We start from the raw sequence: 22965 nt of genomic DNA on the forward strand, positions 1-22965 counted from the left end.
ATGACAGAGGTTGCCGACCGACGACCCGAAGATGTCGGAGAAATTTTAGTCAAGGTCAGTTGCCTTCTTCAATCGTTTCAGGCTAGGCGAAACTGTAAATCATAAATTTGGCGTTTGTAAATAGAATTTAAAATAGACAAGTCAAGAATGACAACAGTTTCACGGAGTGTTTTCTAATTGTGTCTACATCAAGAAGGATTTCTCCACTACCACGGCCACGCTTTGACTGAGTTTGAAATGAAAGACCTCAAAACTGGTTCTGAAAACTCGATAACCCCGAACAGGACCATATAGTTCGGAGAAACCCTTATACCTGTTAGGCTAGTTGTATTAGATATCGAACATTTATGACTACAATTCTCACATAGATGCCAAGTTCATTTTTTTTTTTTTATGAGTGAGATTTTCATGACTCAGCATCTCGGCATGCGTGCATGTGCGTGAGCGAGGGAGCGAAGTGACTGAGCTGAGCGAGGGGAGGGTGTGGGAAGGGCTCCGCCCTCCCGCGGTAGGGAGCTTTTTCAATTTTTAGCTCTTAATGGTGCAAGCTTGTGCATATTTAAGTGACTATTTTTTACTTATTTTGAAAGACGAAAGGGAAATATGCCGGCATAATCGTGATATACATGTAGTCCCCACCATAGGCTCCACCGCAGTGCGCGTGCACCCACGGACTAGGGTTAGGGTATGGGGTTAGGTAGGGTTGTATTTAATACGGACACGCAGCGGTGGGGACTATATCACGATTATGCCAATATGCCTTCAATTGCAACTCTCACTTTAATTCTTTTTTAAGCTATGCTCCCAATGCGTGAGAAAAGTGGATGTCATGCGTGAGATCGTGAGACAGACCCTAAATGCTTGAGTCTCATTCGCAATGCGTGAGACTTGGTAGCCCTGTTCTCATCATCTGACGAACGCATGCAAGTCTATCTAGGCATGGTATCATCACTGACTGCACAAGTCACACAAAAGTCCACACAACACGGAGGTGTTCTATTACTATGCAAGATAAGACCGCTCACATGCTTTTACGTTGTCTTTTAATTCTAACAAAAAAGTTAGAGTTATGTTTAGACAGGTCTGATTGTTTGAGACTCTAGCTAGCATTACCCTACATTGTACCTAGATGACAAAAAGTAGATCTATTTCATTCTAGTAAGCCTGCAAATCCGTCCAATTACTGTCTGAAGTTTTTGTGGCATACACGTGTGTAAACCTGCACTGTCTGTAGCTAATTATTATTAAATTAGAACACTGGTATGACCCCTATACATAGCCTTGATGCAGTTCTGCATAGGGGTCTAGATCTAGTAGAGAGCTCTGTGATCTAATGCTTCAATAGATCGATTATCAAGATCATAGATTGCATGTCTAATAATAATGTATGATATTGTGTGGAAATTCTGTGATGTGTAAATGATATACGATATGGTTACCTGATTTGTTTGTGTAACAGGTGCAGGAGGACCTACAACATCTTCGAGATGAACTCCTTCAGAAGAGCCTTGTGGGAGGAACCAGGGATCTAGTCAACATACATCTCTTGGAGAATGCCATCCAGAGGGCAGAGGATGGGATTAAGGTAGCGTATCGACAGGTCTGGCCGGCTGAATTCTTGTTATGCATCTTTAATACAATCCTTGCACAAATTAAAGGGATTGCATTTTCAGTCAGTTCCTGTATTAGTTTGAACCACCAGCAGAAAACACGCACATTGCCCATACCCTAAAAGTCTACAGAGGTCGACCTGCTATTACTGTGTGAATCTGTTTCAATGGAAGAGTTATCGTTCATGCACATTTTGTGACTTTTTCTTTCTTTTTCATTATCTAAGCCATCCTAAACAGAGACTCGTCAAGTTCCTGTGTACCTTCTCAAAAATCATTATTTAACAATTAACAAAACATTACATGATAATAGAAGATTTCCGGACAGATGAAAGTGTTTTGACGTTTCCAAAATCAATCTCCAGGAAAAGTTGACATCTTAGTCTTGGGCATCTACAGTGTAACTCACAGAGGGTATTATTGTGTGCAAGATCACTGTTTTGTTTGCCTACATGTGTCTGCATTGTCTCACATTGAAGTCTTCTTGTTTTTGTGTTTGTTTGTTTGTTTTTTTACATTAACAAATTAACTCTTCCCCATCTCAGTAAGACACTTTAGTCTGCGCATTCGGAAATTTGGTGTTGATCTTAGTGTTGTGAGACACTAAACTCGAACATTGTGCTGATTTATGTAGATGCTGGCTATTAAGTCATATTGCTCTTGCTCCCAACTTTAGTCTCATATTTACGATGTAGCTTTTCTTCAGTGCAGTCATTTACTGCCTTCCCATAATAGGTATCTACATTCTACTTTAACTAAAAAGGCGAAATGATTGTTTGACTCATGTTTTTGGAGTGCTAGCATTGTTTCTATGCTGGCAATGTAAGTTTTATTTTGTATCTTTTATTTTTTTAATTGGAGCTTACATGTACTAGTATTACAGTATGTTTTGTTTTTTTGTTTTGTTTTGTTTTTTTGTCTTCACAGGAATGGAGCTTGATCTTCAATGTGGAAGCAGCTGTAATATGTCCTATGGATGTCTGTTGTATATGATATGTTGTCAAATGATGGGAGGATACAGCATAGTTTTATGTTTATTCCCACAGGAACAGTCAGAGAAAATCTTGAATGTGGTAAACAACAGAGTGACAACACTTCCTTCAGTTGACTCAAATTCAAAGACAAAGATCCAAGAATCTGGGTTTGCACAGTGAGTAATTTGTACTGGTATTTTGCAATGTTTATATCAATGCCTGGTAAGTCTGAAAGTTTTATCATTATCAGCAAGGAATATCATGCTTTATCCATTTTCACTGAGGATTGCCATGAGTGCTCAATTTACCCAGTACGTGGATGTATACTGTACATAAAATTAGAGTACACATCAAATCATTTTTTTTAGAAAATATAGCAGGAAAGGTTGAAACAATATGGGCGTTTCAACAACCCAGTAGAATAGCTTGTACAAGTTACACTTTTTCCAGTTCATAATGATACTTGTGTAAATGCAGACTACTGTTACAGTGCAAATGTGTATGTGGGCTGTTTTTGTTTTTTTTTTCATGAATATTGTTTATACTGGTTATTCAGATTAAAAGAAGAAAAGAAGAAAAGGAAGAAGAGAAGAATCAGTGCTATGGATGAATGAATTATATGTCTGTAACATAGACAGCCTGTTGTCAATTATATCATAGCACATTTTAGTTTTGGGAAAATCTGTTCAATGCTTCAGCTCTGTGTAAGAGTTTAGTGTGAAAGATCATACGGCCTGGCCTAGAAGGGGCCAAATAAAAGAGCAGAGTAGTCAGTGGTAATATGACGGTGGAGGTTTTATGCAAAAATTGCATTTCCATTGTAAACAGAGCACGATGTTTATTATGTTGTTCAGATATGGTGTAGCTAATGAGCAAAAACTAAACCAAAAACAGGAAACAAGAAGTCAATGCCAGAGAGACAGGTGAATCCCTCAAAGTCACAGAAAACACTGTGTGTGGGCAATTTGTGTCTGCTTCACCCACAACAGGGACTTGCTTGTATGGAAACACTGTTCATGTGTCAGCATGATCTTTTTCTACTGTTATTTTTCTTTTACTCAATGTTTATTAATTTGTTCGGGTTTTTGTTTTGTTATTTTTATAATAAACAGGGAGGCAGTATGGGATCTCAGCACTGTTCATGACCCAAATTCAAACAGATTCGGTAAAAATGACAGGTAAGAGTTTTAATCTGTTGAACCAAAAAATACTGTTTGCTGTTCCATGCTCTCATAATGTGCATCATAAAATGAATTTGGTGTAACAGCATTACATGCTATGCAGTGTGTTTCATAGTCATATTACAACACATGTTACGTGTATAATGAGATAAATGGCAGGGATCGTTAATTTGTGTTTGCAAATCACATCCTTTATAGTAACAAAAGTATTGAGCTCTTCTTAATAGCAAAGGATGCCGAACCCCTCCACCACCATTGGAATGAATATAAGGCAGGTTTTAAGTAATGACCAACCACAACAAGGGACAAGGATTTCCTCAAAAGGCATTTAATTGCATATCTGAAAAGGAAATTCTGCATTTCACACTTATTTGGATTCTGGTACCACTCAAAACATTGATGATTTATTACATGTTATCACTAAAAGAATATACATCCAATGTCCAACTTCTGAAAGACCAAAATTGTTTCAGTACCAATATAGATATATAACTGTATAAGTTATGCCATTATGGTGTCTTCTTTCATATGAATGTGGAAAGGTATCAAGATGATTACTAGATGACTGGATGTAAATATTTGTTTTGTTGCAAATATACACCATATACATGTAAAGCATACTTGAAATGTAAGATGCAAATTTATGTAAGTTGTACAATGCATTCATAAATCTAAAGTATCTATGTTTATGTCATGATCCAGTCTTTAGGTATGCCAAATCATCTGAGTCCATGCTGGTTTCCACATTGTATCTTTATGTCCTTCTCTACTTTGATAGGAAATTTGGGAACCGCCTCACAGCCATTGAACCAGCAGGTGGAGGTGGGCCATTTGGTCCATCACCAGGACAGCAGGTAAATTCATACTGGTCTGCCTATTTTTCCCCCCAATCCTGAGACTAAATGGCATGATTCAGGTTTAATCAATTGCCTCGAACATATATGTAGAGAACAAATCATGAGGATTATTTAGTGGAATTTTAAAACTTCCTTCATATGCCGATACCACTGAAATGTTTAGGTTAAAGGGTGTGTACAGTTCTGGTTGAGGTGAGGATTTAGCTTTTAACGTTTTGCGAGATATTCAGAAACCACTCTATGAGATGTCAAAGATCATGCAACTCTAAGGGGTATCAAAAGTTTATTTGATGAAAATCAGTTTTGAAATAGCCGAGATATCCAGAAATAAGGTGAAACAAAGAGATCCTAATAAAGGTGTGGCCTGTCGCCTTTTATTATTATCACTTTTTTTGATATCTCAGCCATTTGAAAACCAATTTTCATCAAATAAACGTTGAATCCTTCTTAAAGTTACGTGCTCTTTCATATCTCATAAGAGTTTTCTCATTATATCAATGAGGAATGTTCAAAACATGAATCCCCACCCCAACCAGTACTGTACAGTCCCTTTAACTGTTGCAAACAGCAGTTTACAAAGATTTAAGAGCATCGATCTGTTATAACTGTCTTGATGAAATGTAACACATACTTGTACTGGAAAAGAAATTGCAACATAGAGTTGCCTTGATATATGTGTACATAATGTTGTAACATAAATTTACAGTCATGGCATAGAATTGACTACTTCAACCCCTTGTCCCTCCTCTAATGTCCCTAAGCCAGCTGTTTTCCAGCAACCCATTCTATTCAAATCCCACTTCAGTCTCAGGGTTTTTTACAGTAGCTGTTGTCCCTCTTTGTTTGTGAGTATTGAGCCTGGTCAAGTCCTGTTTTATATTCCCAATGCTAGTAGCCTAGGTGAAATAAAACCCAAGGAGAAAGAAGCTCTCAGCTAGGGATGTTGTATAAAATGACCCTTTTATTAGTGCATTTGTGGTATAGGAGACATGAAAGGATCATGTCTCAAATGAGGAAGGCCATTCTTCCTTGTGCAACTTTTCTCTTTGCCTTGGGATTTAGTGACATTGTACCCAGTGAAGTCTAAAAACTATGATGGACTGCTTGATAGTAACTCTGTGTATTGCTTTATCTGTAATTCTTTGATCTATACTTCTGTTAGTCCTATCTTCCCAAGTCTATTTCCCCTCCCTCCCCCCCCCCCCCCCTCATTCCCAATGAAGTGATCAGGCTCTGCATATACCACATAGAGTAATCTGTCATGTCGCACGTGGCAAGGTTTATTTTGGGTGCATTACTGTGTCTTTTGTTTTCTGACATATGAACAGTCTCTTCAGCACATGAAGCAACTAGTGTACATACATGTATCATACCAAAGTAGCAAAAGACACAAAACATAGGAATTAGTGGGAGCTGACTAGACCTACCTGTCCAGGCCATAATTTGTGTCTTGTGCAGAGTACTTGCCAGGAAAGTGACTTTGATAACATTCTGTTTGATTGCTCTTTCCATTGTCCAGAGCAAGTTCAACCTAAATATGAAGCTCCTACGGGATCCAACAAACACTCAGAATAGAAAGGCCGTCAGTGAAACTTACCATGTCTCACTGCCACTCATTGTGGACAAGAGAAAACACAAGGTAAGAATGTCTTCTGATATCAGGCATGATATTCTGTAGGTTTAAATCTGATTTCAGATTTTTTTTTTCTCAAGTCTATACACCCTTTGCTTTTATCCATGTACCAAAATTGCCTGAAAATTTTAATTTCAGATTTTTCCAACAAACTTTGATATCATCCCTGTGATATGAACCTAATGTGTCAGTAGAATCATGCAGAGCAGGTCCAGTATGAAGGAGATAAAATGTTGACATTTTAGCCACTGTAAATTATGTATGCTTACAGTATGTCAACTAGGAGAGTGACCTACTGTAGCTCACTCTTTCGTTGAGAAATTAATTTGTAATGGAGAACTTTTGCGACATATTTCAGTCTAAGTGATGCCTTGTGGTCCCTATAAAGCACTTTCTGATTTCTGTTCATTTTGTCTCGTTTGTTTGTTTGTTCAGTCTTGATAAGTGTATGGCATGCAGTCGCCAATGAAACCTGTTTCTTCATGAGTTTTCGGGGATCAACATTCAATCATTGTGTCCTTCACAACTGTGGACTTCATTGTTTCATTCTTTCATTTTGTGTCCAACCTGATGATATTCACAGTGTAGCATATCTTCATTTTTACCCAGCCCCCACCACAGAAAGTTGTGATTGGTTCTACTGTAGATCATCTAGCAGTATTACCAAAGGCAAACAGAGTAGATCCACAGGTAAGCATTATCTTTTCACCTTTGTATTTTGTCTACTAATTTTTTTAAATCATTTTTAAAAATCTTTTGGAAGCCAAATGTAGCATCCAATGCACAGTCCAAAGAAAGTGGTCTTTGCTGGTTCATAAAGGTGTAGAGTTTTCCTTCAAGCCAGTGTATTTTTTTACAGAGGGGCTTCTTTTCATACAGTATGCCAGTTTGACTGATTTGTTATGATGTCAGCTGGAACTGTGTGTACAACAACAATAACAACAACGACAAAAAGACACACACACACACGAAAAAAAAAAAAAAAAACCATACACACAGTAGAATGTCTTTCAAAAGCTGTGGAATTATTTCCTGTTTTGAAGAGTATATGAAAGTATAATAAGTGACTTTTAACAGAATTTGGTAATTATAGTGGAGATTAATGATCCTGTAGGAGCTTTATGGCACTGGCATTTTTCAGCATAATCCTCGCAGCTCAGAGAGATATTTTAGGAAGTTTCATGTTCTTTTTCCCGTGCACTGTGCTACCAACAAATTAATCACAGCCAACAGACAGTCAATTGGTTATCTGTCTGTGACTTGCATGCTTTATGATGTGTAAAGGGTTTTGGTCTTCCATGTTAGCATTGTGTCTAAATGTGTCAAGGAGCAGTGGCAGCTTTGACTATATTGTGATCCCTCAGTCTCAAGGATGACATGAAGGCATTGACTACTAACTCCTTTAGCGGTGTTCAATATGCACATGTAAAGTTTCTCCTTTTCATCATATGGCCCATTGTATCTTCTTTGCCTTGTATGTGAAACTGCACAGATGGTGCCTCCACCGATCACTGAACGCGATGCCCGCAAGGGTATTCTGAGTCTGATGGAGAGAGGGCTCATCCCACCTGCTGCTGAGTTGACCCTTGACCCCAGCCCTGTCCGACAAAGATTGGTGACTCTGCATGATCCGCAGGAGAAGAAGGAGCAGAAGGCAGGCTCTGGACCATTTGGTGGTAAGTTACAAATGCACTAATATTTGAAAGTTTTTGTGCAGATTGTTTACATTCTCTTCCATTAATTATAATTTTTTTTTAAAGGATTAAAAGTATGTTGAAATGTGTAAATCATTATTCAGTTTCGTAGTTTCACAGCTGAGAAGTTGGATTTCAATGTACTTTATGAATACAACAATTCTGAAGTGTTTGACTTACATTCAAATGATGAATATACTGCCTTATAATTATATTGATACCAAAGTGGAATGTGTATCCTGTGAAGATGCATAGTGACAGAAATGAGATTATGATAAAGTGATACTTCACAGTGTACAGAAAGGAATCAGACATTCCTGGATGTGCATATAGCACATAATTACTGGTAAGGTAAGCTTTATTGGGAATCCAGGTCTGCTAGGTTGCAGTGTAAATTGATATCTTTGTAGATTAAGTGCAATCCATTATAGGCTTGTTGGGCTTTTTTTTTTTCTTTGTATGTTTTAAGGACACTAGGAATGTACACACCATTTTGAAGACAACGAGGATGAGGAATACCCAACTACAAGAAATCATGACATGAACAAAGCTGTAGTAAAACCACCAGATTTTATTCTCATCATTCAAACATTTCTTTATTGTGTCCAGATGGTGTCTACAACATCGCTCCAGTGAAACTAGATGCCAATGCCCTATTGGGATCCCACGATGCACCTGTTACCCACTCAAAGAACCATCCCCACACCCCAAAGACACTACAGACTGTCCCCAGTGATGAGACTGTCTCCTGGGCCTCACCTAGATCTCGTGGCCACTCAGTGAAGTCTGCCAAGTCACATGAATTGGTGCCAGTCAATGCTAAGCCTTTAGACCCATTGGTAAGTACAGGACCTATTCACCTACAAAGATGAGTTTCTGTGAATGCAATGTCTGCTGTATATACATTTGTAGCAAAGGTATGATATCATTTGAAGGGCCCTTCGACAAGGTAGTTACAGTTTATGGCATACTCTCACAGGGCACCTATGGTACATTTCATCAAGGGCGAGTTAATCTCTAAGCTGCCAATGACATAATTCTCATTTCAGAGACAGATTATGTCCCAATTACTCATTTACTAGGATTCAACAGTATTTCTTGCAATGAATACACTGTGATTTTCAAATTTGATACATTAGTTTTGTTCATGAATAATTTGATTGTGTTAAAGCACTGTGAACCCAATGAGACAAAACATTTTTTGGTGTGTTTGTATCTGTGTACAATCAGTATATTATGTATGAATGTATTATAGCTAGGTATGTGCATATACAGATATGTACATATATAATACAATGTACTGGATAAAGAAAACTACCTTTAAAATATTTTGTAAAACATGCAAATTCATTTCTTGCTACCACATGTAGCCCCCTCCCACGACTCCAGCCAGTGAGTTCAAGCATCTCAACCATCGCTTTTTGATCCAACATGGCAAAGTGCGGGATCACACCAAAGACTTCATAGCCTTCAAGCAGCACTATTGCCTGTCATGGGGTAACATTGTCACCATGCTCAAGTATGTCCAGAAGCTGCTCACAGACTATACCGTCCCACTGGCCTTCATCAATGGTGACAGGTGAGTCTCATATTCAAAGCTTCAACACTTAAAAAGTTCATTTGTGTACCAGTACATGCCAAACCTCTTTAATGTTTTTTTTTTTTTTTCACCTGTTTGTTCCCCTACTGACTACCTGTTTACAAATGTCAATTGAATATTGATGTAGTCATTCTTACCATGATTTCTGATAGGGATTATCAAGAGATATGCCACTTTGAAATAACACTTTGACCTCTATTTTCCTTGTTTAACTTTGTCCATGAATAACCTGCTATTGCTGATAACACTAGCCAGACACTTATGAAACTTTATGCCTTTAGCATATCACATACATTTTGTTTCACATACATCTTAGACTCAGAATAGCAACTACAGCAGAGTTAATTGTCCGTACATTCTTTTCTGTTCTGCCGCAGACTGGCTGATCTCGCTATAGAATATGAATTGAACCGGCCCCCCTCAAAGGAGATCATTCTCAGTATGGTGATGAATATTGATGATGTGACCACCATCATGAAGCAACCTGGACAGCGATTTCTGGCTTCGGATGGACAGCACATGGCTGTGTGCAAGATCCAAGCAACCTGGCGGATGTGAGAATTAAATCATTTGTCCTTTACACCTCCCGAATTAAACTCACGTGTGAATGCCTTCTACTTGCATGTTGTTGTGTTTTGACATGGCAGTAATTTTACCCAGCCAGCTGATAAGCCATTGATCACTGTGTACAAGTACCTTTACCCAAGACTGCGATACTGGTATTACCCAAGCCTCTGATAAGCTGTTGCTCGTGCCAAAGGGATGTACGTTGCTCATAGTCACACTTGGCGAGTGTGCAGATTTGCCAAAAGTCACATTCACTGAGTTGGTCTTTGATGTTTTACCGAAACACCAGTTGGTCTTTGATATTTTACCGAAACAGACTCCACAATTGTTAGTGTAATCTTGCCAGATTTTTGAATAATTTGTGTACAATATTAGTTTACATATTCAAGATATATAGATAGTAATGATGATGATAAGAATAGTGGTGGCTACTGGCATAGTGCAAAGATCCGCCTTTTGATGCTCATGGCACTTTCATACAGACAGTGAACTACACATGGCATGATACACAGGAGCAGTGGAGCAGTTAGTCAACAATGAGAAATGCCAAAGCATGGATAATAAAAGTGTGAATAAGTACTTTTCTAAGATTTGAGTTGAATTTGTTGAAGAACTTTAGGGAACTTTGAGTGTAAGAAGATCATTCCAAAGTTTTGGACCTACTTTGTATAGCAGAAAATGCTGGATCACCCCATGAGTGTTTGACTTTTAGAGCATGGAATATAAGTACATCTGCTGAAGAACAATAATATGATCATGCTGGAATATATGGCAACTGATATGATTAGTTCAAGCATATGTATTTACGTCAAAGGTTTGATGATCACAGTTGATTTAGTTGTATTTCTTTGCACAATCCTCTTATTCCGTCTGGTGCACTAGGCACAAAGATCGCACTGCCTACCTGGAATATCGACGGAAGAAGTGGGCTGCTGGTGTCATTGCAATCACGTGGGTTATGAATGTCAAGATGTCAAAGGTCAAACAGCAGCTTAAGATTACCAGGAAAAATCACCTAGATTCATTCAGGAGAAGGTCCAAGGTGAGTCACTATTCAGTGTGAGAAAATATGTATGTGAGGTTCTCCCGTGTGAATGATCCTAGAGGAAGATATGTTCTTTTCTTAGATCTGTATTCACTTTATCTTTTCATGCTTTTGTTCATGTACACTCTTCACTGGCATACATTCTGGTGTAACTTTACTCATTGTGTTTTTGTCTCTCTTTATTCCATATCCCAAATTGGTGCAGCTGCTTCAAAAGTCATGGGACCGGATCCAGCAGTCAAGGCGGGTCCTCATACACATACCATCACTAGGCTACTCACATAAGATTAGGTCAACCATTGGGGACTTCAACATCCAGCAGAACCAACAAATGGCAAGGTTGTGTGACTTACAAGGTAGGGGAAATAAAAAATCACAAAACAGTTAGTTGGCCCATTACAAGTCCCATTTGTTTTTGTTTTTGTTTTTGTTTTTGTTTCAGTATCTCTTAGGTATTTAATTCTATGTGACCATTTCTGTACATACCTTGCAGGTACAGTTAATGTGTCATGTGTTGGTGTATGCAATATTTACATGAAGTGCAGTTTGCATTGCCTTCTTGGCATGTTGAAAGGTCGAAACACTTAAGTACCATCCCGTAAGCTTGGCCGAGAAAACTTGGTTGATTATGGAATGTGGAACATAAAGTAGGTTTACGAAAATTTACTTTTGGAGTTTGGTTTTTGCCTGTAAAAAGGAGAACTTATTTTGTATGAAATTGGACACTTAAAAGGTTTTTTTTTTTCGTTTTTTTTTTTTTTTTTTGGGGGGGGGGGAGGGGGAGGGGGAGGAGGGTGGTCAAATCAATTTATTTACCATTGCATAATTCAGTACATGTTGAAACTGACATGTGATGAGTTTTGCACCCTTCTGATATATATAAAATGGCTTAAATTGGTTAAAGTAGCATGTATAATATCTTTTATTCGTGTATGTAGGGATGTACTACAGGCATTGTTTTTTGTGTGCATGATGCCTTCATTTGCATGCTATGCTAATTGAGCCTTGATGGATTTTAGCAATGGAAACTTGACTTAGTTGTCTATGTGTTTCATATCATGACTGGTATGTCAACAGTTTCAACAGTTTTCTGTATTTTATAGCAAATTGTACATATGTCGTAAGTGATTGTGATAATATGCCATATAAGATAGACACTATGGATTTATTATCTCTCTTTCCATATCACCTCAGCACATGACCATATTCTGCTACATTTCAGAATATCGTTTTGTACTTTTGTGCAGATATTTTCATATCCAACTCCTGAGGGTGCATTTTATACGCACATGTTCTTGTATGTATGTACAGTACACTTGCGAAAGCTAGTTACACATCCTGTTCGATATCTTGGGGGGGGGGGGGGGGTTTGCATTGTTGATGTTGTTGTGTTTTTCTATGAGATGAACTGTTAGATAATGAGTGGCCTGTTCTCCTAAACATTGTTTACTCCAGACCCCAACGTGGAGGTGATCTATATCTCACCGGTGCTGCTCAATGATGAGACCCTTCAGTATTACAACAAACTCCTGGGCCTGAAAGATGCAGTCAAGAGCGGTAGTGTAGATGACCAGCAAGACATGGCATCCCGCTTCAAGATCATCATCCCTGAGGCCATCAACAGCTTCCCTGTAAGAACTCACAGTGTTGATGGCAGCCCTTTCTTTCTTTCTGTGGTGGAGTGGGATTGAGAGAAGGGAGCAAAGGTGTAAACTTTCTGATTATTAAGGGACAGAATTTGGCAAGATCTGAATGGGGGGGGGGGGGTGGGGGGAGCCTCACATGCAGTTTCAATATACATTTTTTTACGCATGTGGAAATCTTTTTCTCTAGGTCTTGTTATGAAAATGAAATAGAGTATCATAGATCTTTTCATATGTCCTGAAGAAACTATGAGTGTGCTTATTTTGGTTATCTCAAGACATTTCTGTTTAAAAAGTATCATGAATGAGTTTGGGTGATTTATATATATATATATATATATATCAGTAACTTAATGATATTGAGTATGAGCTAGAAGATGTTTCTATCTATGACAGATTTGAATCCTTGTGGTTATATGTTATCTCTAGACCTGTAAAAGTATACAACTCATCCAATGGAATCAGTACACAGAATCACAGTAAGAAATCTGTTCATTGTTATCTCTTTGTCAGGGAATGCAATGCTATATACATAGACATTGATATTTTGCTCTTTCTCTTCATCAATTTTTCATTTAGACCCATAGTATGTGCCTAGCAACGTTCCTGAAGTACAGTCCACGGTCATTACGGAGGATAAAAAATCTGATTGCTGGCAAGGAGGCCTATGTGGTTCCTGGTGTTATGCATAAGGATGATCTGGCAGTGGCTGAGGAGTTAGGTGAGAGAGAAATCAATTCCTTTGTCTTATTAGAAACATAAGTAATATTGTATAGGATGAGTGCAGAAAATTCCATTTACAATTTGGAGTCATATGTTCATATCTATTTGAAATAACACCAATAATTTGGCCTATCATCAGAATGTTTGGAGTGTTTTTAAAAACAACAGTGATGAGTGACATGTACCAAGAAAATCAAGAGCATACTTCCAAAGAGAATATCGTTTCCATTGTTGCCAATAATGTGAAGGAAAAAAGTAAATAAAAAACACAGAATGTCGGGCTCGTGATGATGCAAGTCACTTGTTTTGTTTGTTTTGTTGTCCTTTTTTTTTTTTTTTTTTTTTGGGGGGGGGGGGGTTCATATACCTTTTCATTTACCATTATCCAATTAGCCAGGGTGACTCCTGGAGACCATCCATAGAGCCACTCATGCATTTCCGGAGTTTGACATGACATGTTACATAGGTGTATTTTGCTGACAACTTCAAGCTGTCAGGAATGCTACAACAATATGGGTCATGTCATATTATGATATTTTCCTGGCAAGTGTGTGTGCATTGCTGACCACATCACCCAGGTTTCACTCAGAAATTTGACCATTATCATCAGAATAGGTTTAGACTTTCCCATGCAGTGGAAATTCAGTATAATGAGATTCTTGGGACCAAGACAATTTGTTCCTTATATCAGACATTTTGTTATATCGGTAGTCACTAGACAATACAAAACAAAGGAAATAAATTCACTGGGACTGGAGAAATTAATTTGTTATATCAGATCTCTTTATATTGAGTTTCCACTCTATACAGTAAAATATAGAGCTGTGATTTGTGCTTTGTGTACAGAGGGGAAATAATGGTATGCTCTCACACACACACACACACACGATAAAATGTATGGATCTCACTATATTTCAAACCTAATGATGCTCTGGACCTGGAACACATACATATGTCATGGCCCAGTCTATGTTGTTCACAATTTTGAACAAAAATAGTCAGCTGAAGGCTCTGATGAAGTATGGTTTTGATGCAGATATGAAAAGACAGAAAGACAGTAGGATGGAATAGGAGAAAAAAATGCTCCTGGTATGATTATTTGAAGGAGTTGTAATGAATATGAACTCTGATGACTTTGCAGTTGAATAGGAAATGCTCTGCTCTTCTCTAGATGTACCCATCCTTGGCAGTGAGCCAGAGGTTGCTCACCTCTACTCCACAAAGTCTGGCTCAAAGAGGATCTTCACCAGTGCCAAGGTGGATATTCCTCCCTCAGACTATGACATCTACAGCATACAGCAGGTAATAGAGCCATGGCTGAAGAGCCATTTTGTTTTAAATTTCTAAATACACTCTTATATGTGTTGTTCATTATCAGTAACCAAACATCCCTTGTTCATCATACTCTGTTAGTTGTACACAAACCTCACTTTTTTGTCTTCTTCTTTAAACCTTTGTTAACAAAACTGCAAGAATCATTCCCAGGACAGGTCATTCAGGGTTGCTGAAATGGAGCATATAAACAGTAATGCATGCAAATGCAAATTGTTTGTTGTATTTTGGTATCATTATAGCTGAAGAATCTTTGTTCGCAAGGCTTGTGAAGAGGTAGTTTCTGTCATGTTAATGACACCTTCATAGGAGTACCGCAGTAAAAAAAAAAAAAAGATTAATGATATTGTAAAAAATAGCTTAAAGCATGATTACGTGAGGCTTAAGCCTGACTACCACCATTTCACAAATTATCACATTTCAAAAACCTTACACGTAATGCTGTGAAATTATGGTATTGTGAAATACAGGTTATTTACTTTTGGATTATCAAAAAGGGGGAGGGGGATAGGGAGGGTGCCAATAGTGTAAGAAATGGTTGTACTTTAATAAATCTGTGTTATACCTGTTCTTTTGTTCAAATATGCAATTTGTATGCTTGTCAGTATAACCACATGTTTGACCTATGCTTTTTCCTATCCTATTCCAGTTGCATGAGAGCCTTGCCCAGTTGGTGACTGAGAATCTGAACACGAAGCGCTACCTCTTCAAGCTAGATGATGAGTTCGATGGGCGGGGTATAGCCTATTGTGACATCACTCCCAACCTCCGTTGCCATGCCTGGGCCAGGAAGGAAGAACAGCGGTATGGTGAAAAGTGGACCAAGAAGTGGGCACAAGTAAGCTTTCAGAACCTGAGCAGCATCAGAGGCAGAAGTCTGCACTCTAAAGTAAACGTTTGCAGTGACAGTGAAGGCAAGAGCTCTCATTCAAAAACCATGAAAAAAAAGTTCACAAATATGCCTGGTTTAGTCGGATAGGAATGATCCAAGTGGTAAATTCTTCACATTTGTTATGTGGTCAAAGTCTGTCTTGTAACATCAACTTCCTGAATCACGCCCTTCTATTTCATTTCCATTGAAAGCAGTGTAGAAATGTGTGAATGAAAAGGGATTTGAATTTCAGTGCCTCTCACAATAAATTACTTCTCAAACATTTGCATGTGTAATACAAAAAGAATCTCTCACATATCAGTGACTGTTATATAACCTTGCTCCCATTTACATGTGTAATATGACCTATCCTATATCTGTATTAAAGAACCAATCTCCTGTTGCATGGATTTTAAAATGGGTGCAAGCAAATCAAACAAAAACCAAAAACAAACAAACAAACTCAAGTCTATACTATCATGAATTTTCCCCCTGTGTAGGAGCCAGCGTTTATCAAGATCCATGCAGAGATTCCTGACATCCTAGCTGAACATGCTACACCAGTCAATAAGAAGCTTTTCCCATCATGGGAGAAGTTCTTGGAAGCCTTTCTCAGTCAAGGTACTGTATCAAAAGTATGTTGCTCCATCCTATAACAAAGCTGCTCAGTCTCCCTGATTCTACAGGAGGCTCCTTGATAATTACCACCGCCATGGGGGGGGGGGGGGGGGGTTAAGTTTTCGTTACCGTTGGTTGGTTTGTTAGTTAGTTTGTCCGTGTGCAAAATAACTCAAAAAGTAGGTAACGGATTTGGATCAAACTTACAGGAAAGTTGAGGATGACACAAGTAACAGATGATTAGATTTTGGTAGTAATCCAAGAATTTTGGGGGAATTATGAAGGATTTTTGATATTGTGGCAGGTAGGGTCGATGAACTTGGGGTTCAAGCTGCGCATTTTTGAGGTTTTCAAGCTGCGCATTTTTGAGGTTTTCATGCACGCACTAGAGTGCGTGCTCTAGTTTCCGCAAGGGCGAGGCGCGCTGTGCAGCTGAGGGTTTATGACGCAACAAAGGCTTCTATATTGGGAAATCAGGCGAATTTTCAGCATGTATACCTATGGGTGGAAATCACTGATCTCTATGGAAGAGCCCAAAGAGCTTTTCCCCAGAGATGGAGAGGAGAAAAATCTCTTTGGGAAGAGCAAGATCATCGGTGGAAAGTAGCTGCTTAGCGGAGGTCTGCGCTCTCAGCGTGCTTTTCTAGTTTGAATATTGTACCTTGGCATATCCTGACAGGAGAATATGATACTGTTCCCCCACTGAGATTCATATAATACAGAAGTGTCTGCCTAGTGGATCTTTGAAAGCTCCATGATTTTGATGAATGAATGTTGGCAGACCCACCATAATCATTGTGTATGGTTTCCTGCCTCAACCCAAAACTCTTGAGCAGATTTTCAAAGGGTATGTATACTGTATATAAAGTCAAGTTTGACATGAGCTTTTGTCACTGCTCCTTCTCTTGAATCTGTCATCCTTCATGATGCTTTTTAAGGTTTGCTGGAAATATTTTTTCATAGTTAGTATCATGTAAACAATTCTACAATATTTTGTGAACTGTCAAACTTTATTTGAAGTCTGTTGAGCAAGATATCCCAAAGGAGAATAAAATTTTCGCATTGATTTACATGTCTTTGTGCACTGTATACATGACGTGTATGGATAATATTTGTTGGTTCAATTTTCAAGTGTCTGGACACACAGTGAAGCATTGCTGGCCCAATCAGATCCCTGATGATCCCTAGAGTTGAGATTCGCTGTCCTTGAGTTGATATCGTCAAGCATGACATGATAATGTTAAGCATGACATGATAATGTTGTCTGTTTAGAGTAGTTCTGTAACCATTTCGATGGAGAATCTATATTCCCAGAAGCGTTGTTAAACCTATGAATCAGATTACAGTGGTTAAGAGTGCCAAGCCCTGCTGAAAAGTCAAGGAAAATGGGAAAACTGCCTTCTGATGATCCAGAGCTGTCAGATGTACTCTGTACATTGAGTCACACAGATTCTTTCTTTTTGCTGAAACAAGACCTTTAAGCCAAGTACTACTGTTTAGAAACAAAATAGATTTACTCCAGACAGGCCAAGTACTTTTTCTTTTTAATGTTTATTTTGCACAGGTGGAGTGATTGAGGCCTGTCCCCCATCAGAGAGTGTCACATCCCTGACGGTCAATATACTGATAGAGCCCACTGGACGTACCTCAATAATCTCAGCTGGTGACCAGATCCATGCAGACTCACCTTTCAACTGCTGGGGGCTGTCAGTGCCCCAGTCATCAGTAGATGCCAGCTTGCTGAATGAGGCATGCATGAAGATTGCCAAGTGCTGCAGGCAGCGTGGAGTCATGGGCTACTTTGCAGTTGACTTTGTCACTTTCATAGACCCTGTGTTGGTATGTACAACTCAGTTTGGGCCAATAGTTATGAAGAGAAAGCATTTATTTGCTGTGGCATGCATGAATTGGAGCATTTGACAATTTGTTGTATCACAACAGCTATTCATTTCTGACTGCCAACAGTAAGAACCTCAAATTGGCTTTTAGAAAACTAGTTTGTACACATAAAAGGATTTAATTTGTGGACAATTATGATGAAAATGCCGTCAGCACAATTTGAAATGGCAGAAATGAACTTTGCAAGGTTTACACAGTTGTTGGAACTTTACTTGCCAATGGGTGAATATTCATCAAATAGCCCAGACGGATCAAAAATGATAGCTTTCATTGAAGAGAAATGTGCAGTCACATACATTTTTACATCTTGATGTCATTTTCCTGTTTGGATGTCGAACCAAAGCAAGTGAAAAAAGAGAAAACTAAAATGTGGTGACAGATAGTGACATACTGAAAATTGGAGAGTTTTGTGCATTTTTTATTATCTTTTTTTGTGTGTGTACTGAACCAATTTCAGTACACATTGCTGGTTCATGTTTTAGCATACAAGAGGATTCATGTGCAAAGATCTCCTGAATATTTTGTGTATCATTGCAAGAATTTAGCAAAGCACAAAATTTTTGAAAATTTCCTTAGTGAAGAATTCCATGTTCACGTTATCTGTTTGCACGTTATTGTACATTTCTCAGAAACACCATCACTACATTTGATTAAGGCAGACACATAACATTCTTTTATATTAAAAGTAAGTTGTTTTTCTTGTCCCATCTTTATCTGCAGCAAGAACAGAGGTTGTGGGCTGTGGATCTGAACCTGTGGTATGATGACAGTGTGGCCATGACACAGCTAATGCTGTATGTTACCTCAGGCACCTTGGACACTGACAACTATGTCTTCAATGTGCCACCAGTCAAAAAAGAAAAGAAGAAGACCCCACTAAGGAGAAAGTTTGAGTACATTGAGCCAGAGGTGAGAATATGACATATTACATTTATCCTGTCTAGGAAATGGTACAAGCAAAGCACAGAAAAGTTGTCTGTGTATACTCCTTGGCAGAATTTGTCTTAACTTCCTTTAACTGGGAGAAACAGTGGTATGGAATTTGGATGACTGCAATTTTTGCATAGCTCTCATCAATCAAATCATCATGACTGGCAGTTGATTTTGTATGTGTCCTCGTAGAATTCTAAGCGAGTAACTGTCATCAGCAATACAGCTATTTGCTAGAGATGTTGAACTACATGTTAAGTGCCTATAATAGTGATGCTTGACTAGAAGCACTTTGAGCACCTGTTCATCAAACTGTCGGGCATATTGGTAAATACCTGCAATGCCCTCGTTAAAAGAGCATATGTCATTTTAGATACTTTGTGAGTGCACTAAAACATGGAGGGCTTTGCCCACCAGCATAAGAATCTATCTACACAAGTTTGAAAATACAAGGCATTGTCCATTATGAAATTTGAGTCTTCTGTTGTTGTTGTTTTTGTGTGCTTATATCTTTACTCCTTTTTTATTTGCATTTTACTAATACTGATGGAAAACCTTGTATCATATTTCGCTTTGAATATTGGTTTGATGCAGACGCCAGCTAACCCATCACGATATGCTGTCATGAGCACCCGCCTCCTACACACCAACTTGACAGTCATCCATTACAGTGTGTTCTTTCAGATGTGCCGGGCTCATGGCATTGGTTACGACATAAAGGTATCCTTTGTTGTGTGAAACATATGGTTTTTACACACATTTCAATCTTATCTCAATTTTCAGCCGTAGGCTTGTGGCCAAATTGTGTAGACTGACAACATGCTGCCTGCTGATTGGGCGTAGGCTTTGTGTAATAGTCACTGAACAGACAAATTGTCACATGCTAGTTCACATGACACTTGCAGAATAGATCAGTACATAAGTCACTGTTATCATCCAAATATATATGCATATTGGGAAGTGGAACTATACTTAGCTTTATCAGATACCTTTCACACAAGTCATTACAAAAAGGCAGTGGAGTGATACGAACTGCTTACTTGTGATATGCCTTACTTGAGATTTTTTTTTTTTTTTTTTTTTTTTGGGGGGGGGGGGGGGGGGCGGGATAATTCACTGTGATTTTAAAAGGGGAGAGGGTATGGTAAACATTACTTTCTTAAATACCGTGCAAAAAGTCCGGAGCAGCATGCATGCCACCTTCACTGTTTTTCCTTTTCAGCTGCAGCTGCAGCTACTGTACAGGCATTACAATTCCCTCAGAGATCATAGAGACATGCATCACAGTGGTTTAGATGAAAGCTTTTCCTTCTGGAGTATGCTTGTGGCTTTTATTTCTGAAGATATTCTGAATTTGAATCCAAACTGGGGCCTCACAGTTGGCCCTCAGTAAAACAATCCATTTTCTATGTGTGACCCTCTATGACGATTTACTCTTGTACTGCCAAATGTTTCACCAATCACTGTATGACTGAATAGTGTGCCATGTTCTTTTAAGAATGAATGCCACTATGCATATATGGACAGGCACTGAGTTTAGGATATTTTGTCATTCAAGGAAATGGCAGTAAGAGAATCAAAAAGTGGAGATTCACTAATATCATTATATGAATTCCAGTAGGCAAGTTTATGGATAACTACCGTCAAATTGCTTCATTTGCAGGACCAAGGGATATCTGAGTAGGGTGATGAATTTTAATACTCTTCTTGTGATGAAGCCATGGACAATGTTTGTGACAACAAATGTCTAATGAGATGTACTCCCATCACATCTTGCAGGAAAAGCAGGGCACTGTGTTCACACTGATTGACAGCTTTAAGCGTGAGGGCATTGGGATGCTAGCTGTGGGAGAACAGCTTCAGGGTGCCCTCGCAAACTTTGCCCGCAACCTGTCTGTCATCCACCAGGAGATCTCAGCCCCCAACATGCAAGGCCAAACCAACTTCAAGGTAAGAGCAGCATCAGGGTCATGGTTGGGCCCACTGCTATCAATTGATGATGATTCTGAGCAGCAAATACCTCCTGCAAAGTTGATGGGACTCAAAATATGTTTGAACTTGGGATTACTGTAGACGCAAAGAATTTAATGACACTTGCCCAGGAGATACGTTTGCGTAAGCTTGTAAAATTACAGGAAAAGTTACAGCAAGAGAAATACTACAAGTTTGTGATGGTTTGATGAATAAGGAGTAACATATAAGGGGCTCAAGCCAGCAAAAGGAATTAAAAGTCGAGAGTAGAATAAAACTTTGTGGCAAAACATGGTGGCCTCAGGACCTCAGAGAAGCAATGGTAGTTACTGTAAAGCAAGAAATGTACACGGCATGAGATTTACATGAATTGCAGCCAATGGCCTTTTTCGCAACATGAAATTTTCTGAAAATTGCCACTGACATTTAATGCATATAGTGTAGACAAGAACTTTCATTTGCATTTTGATATCGCGAATCTTGGCTCTTGCAAAATTTGCGAAATTAGAATGCACACAAATATTTCTTGGGTTACAGTGTAAATGTATTATGAAGATGGTTTCAGTGTTGATCAGTATCCTATCACAAATGCATGGCATTAGCTTTGAAATAGTAGGAATGAGAGGTTTTTGGGGTTTTTTTTAAAGATGATTTGCATAGGACATGCTTGTTCTGCAATGGGATCTATTAGATTGGAAAAAACATCAACTTAGGATTCTCAAGTGAATTTCAGACTCAGATTGCAACAACTCCAATGAGATTATTATATGTATTGGAAGACTTTTCCCTTTATTCTGAAGATTGAATTTATCTGTTTCAAATTTTGATACTGACCACCATGACACCACATAAAAAAATTTTATAGTTCAAGTGATTTGTAGGTTATTTTCAAGATCAAATGCATGATAAAATACAAAGAGACTGTTGCTCAGGCTTTATAGCAATTATTCCTCATCCTAATAACTATGATTTTGTGCAAAGTTTCTCTTTAGATGTCTGTTCACCATGAATCAAAGAAGAGTCACTGATAATTCTTGGGTGGGAATCAGATCTGTACCAGTGTTTTTTGGCTCTCATTTTGAATCTCATAAGGAAATAGCATTTTCAGATTGGTTGTACCAAGGTACATTGGGCCCTGTCACCGTAGTATTATTTGTTCTCCTTTCTCTCTCTGTCTTCATCCCTACAGTTTGTTATTAAAGACATTGAGGGTATCCTGGGCACAACGATCCAGAATATGGACAAGGCGGAAGAAGAGAAGGAGCAAGAAAGCTCCTAGACTCCATTCCCTTGACATTGTGGTCATGGTGATGTCCACATCATGCTGACCAGTTGATTATTTGGAAAGACTGTAACCTTTTCAACCTCTCCAGGTTAATGAATCTTGTGTTGATGTATATTATAGAGTGTGCAAAGTACAAAATATATATGATGAACAAGGCAAATATTTGGCTGTCATTTCTGGCAAAAATGCAGATCAGTACTGTCTATTCCGTCCATTTTATCCACTCCGTGGCGCTGCATAGCTTTTAACTGTACCTCTCTGTAGTGCAGATGAATGTTTACCACCCACGTTTTGTGTTATTGCTTATCAAGATTATTTTTCCAGTAGAGAAAATTTGATGGTAACACAGGACCTGGCCAACTCGATGGTTAAAAAGTTTCTTGTGACAATAGACCTTTTTGTCGTATTAAAGTTGCCCTGCAAGGCAGTGATACTGCAACAATTTGGAGTACATAATGAAGCTATTAGGCACCTTTGCCCAAAAGAATAGCCTCTGAAATGAAATATTGTCTTTCATGTAGATAATGGGGCT

The 22965-nt window shown here is 38.5% G+C and overlaps 1 protein-coding gene across 1 annotated transcript; it reads left to right on the forward strand.

Annotated features, from left to right (window-relative positions):
• Positions 1-22658, forward strand: LOC139708522 (IQ domain-containing protein H-like). Its single transcript, XM_071620464.1, has 23 exons — positions 1-54; positions 1460-1585; positions 2657-2760; positions 3697-3762; positions 4544-4619; positions 6142-6261; positions 6865-6945; positions 7748-7931; positions 8559-8788; positions 9320-9528; positions 9927-10103; positions 10999-11158; positions 11367-11517; positions 12617-12792; positions 13384-13525; positions 14699-14829; positions 15509-15697; positions 16231-16351; positions 17913-18187; positions 18968-19156; positions 19772-19897; positions 20957-21127; positions 22338-22658. The coding sequence occupies exons 1-23, from the start codon at positions 1-3 to the stop codon at positions 22425-22427; spliced, it is 3348 nt and encodes a 1115-aa protein (XP_071476565.1). The 3' UTR covers positions 22428-22658.
• The last annotated feature ends 307 nt before the right edge of the window (positions 22659-22965 follow it).

The sequence above is a fragment of the Diadema antillarum genome, unplaced genomic scaffold, assembly GCF_040938485.1.
Source record: "Diadema antillarum isolate AM-2024a unplaced genomic scaffold, OU_Dant_1.0 seq00001347_RagTag, whole genome shotgun sequence".
Classification (NCBI taxonomy): domain Eukaryota; kingdom Metazoa; phylum Echinodermata; class Echinoidea; order Diadematoida; family Diadematidae; genus Diadema; species Diadema antillarum.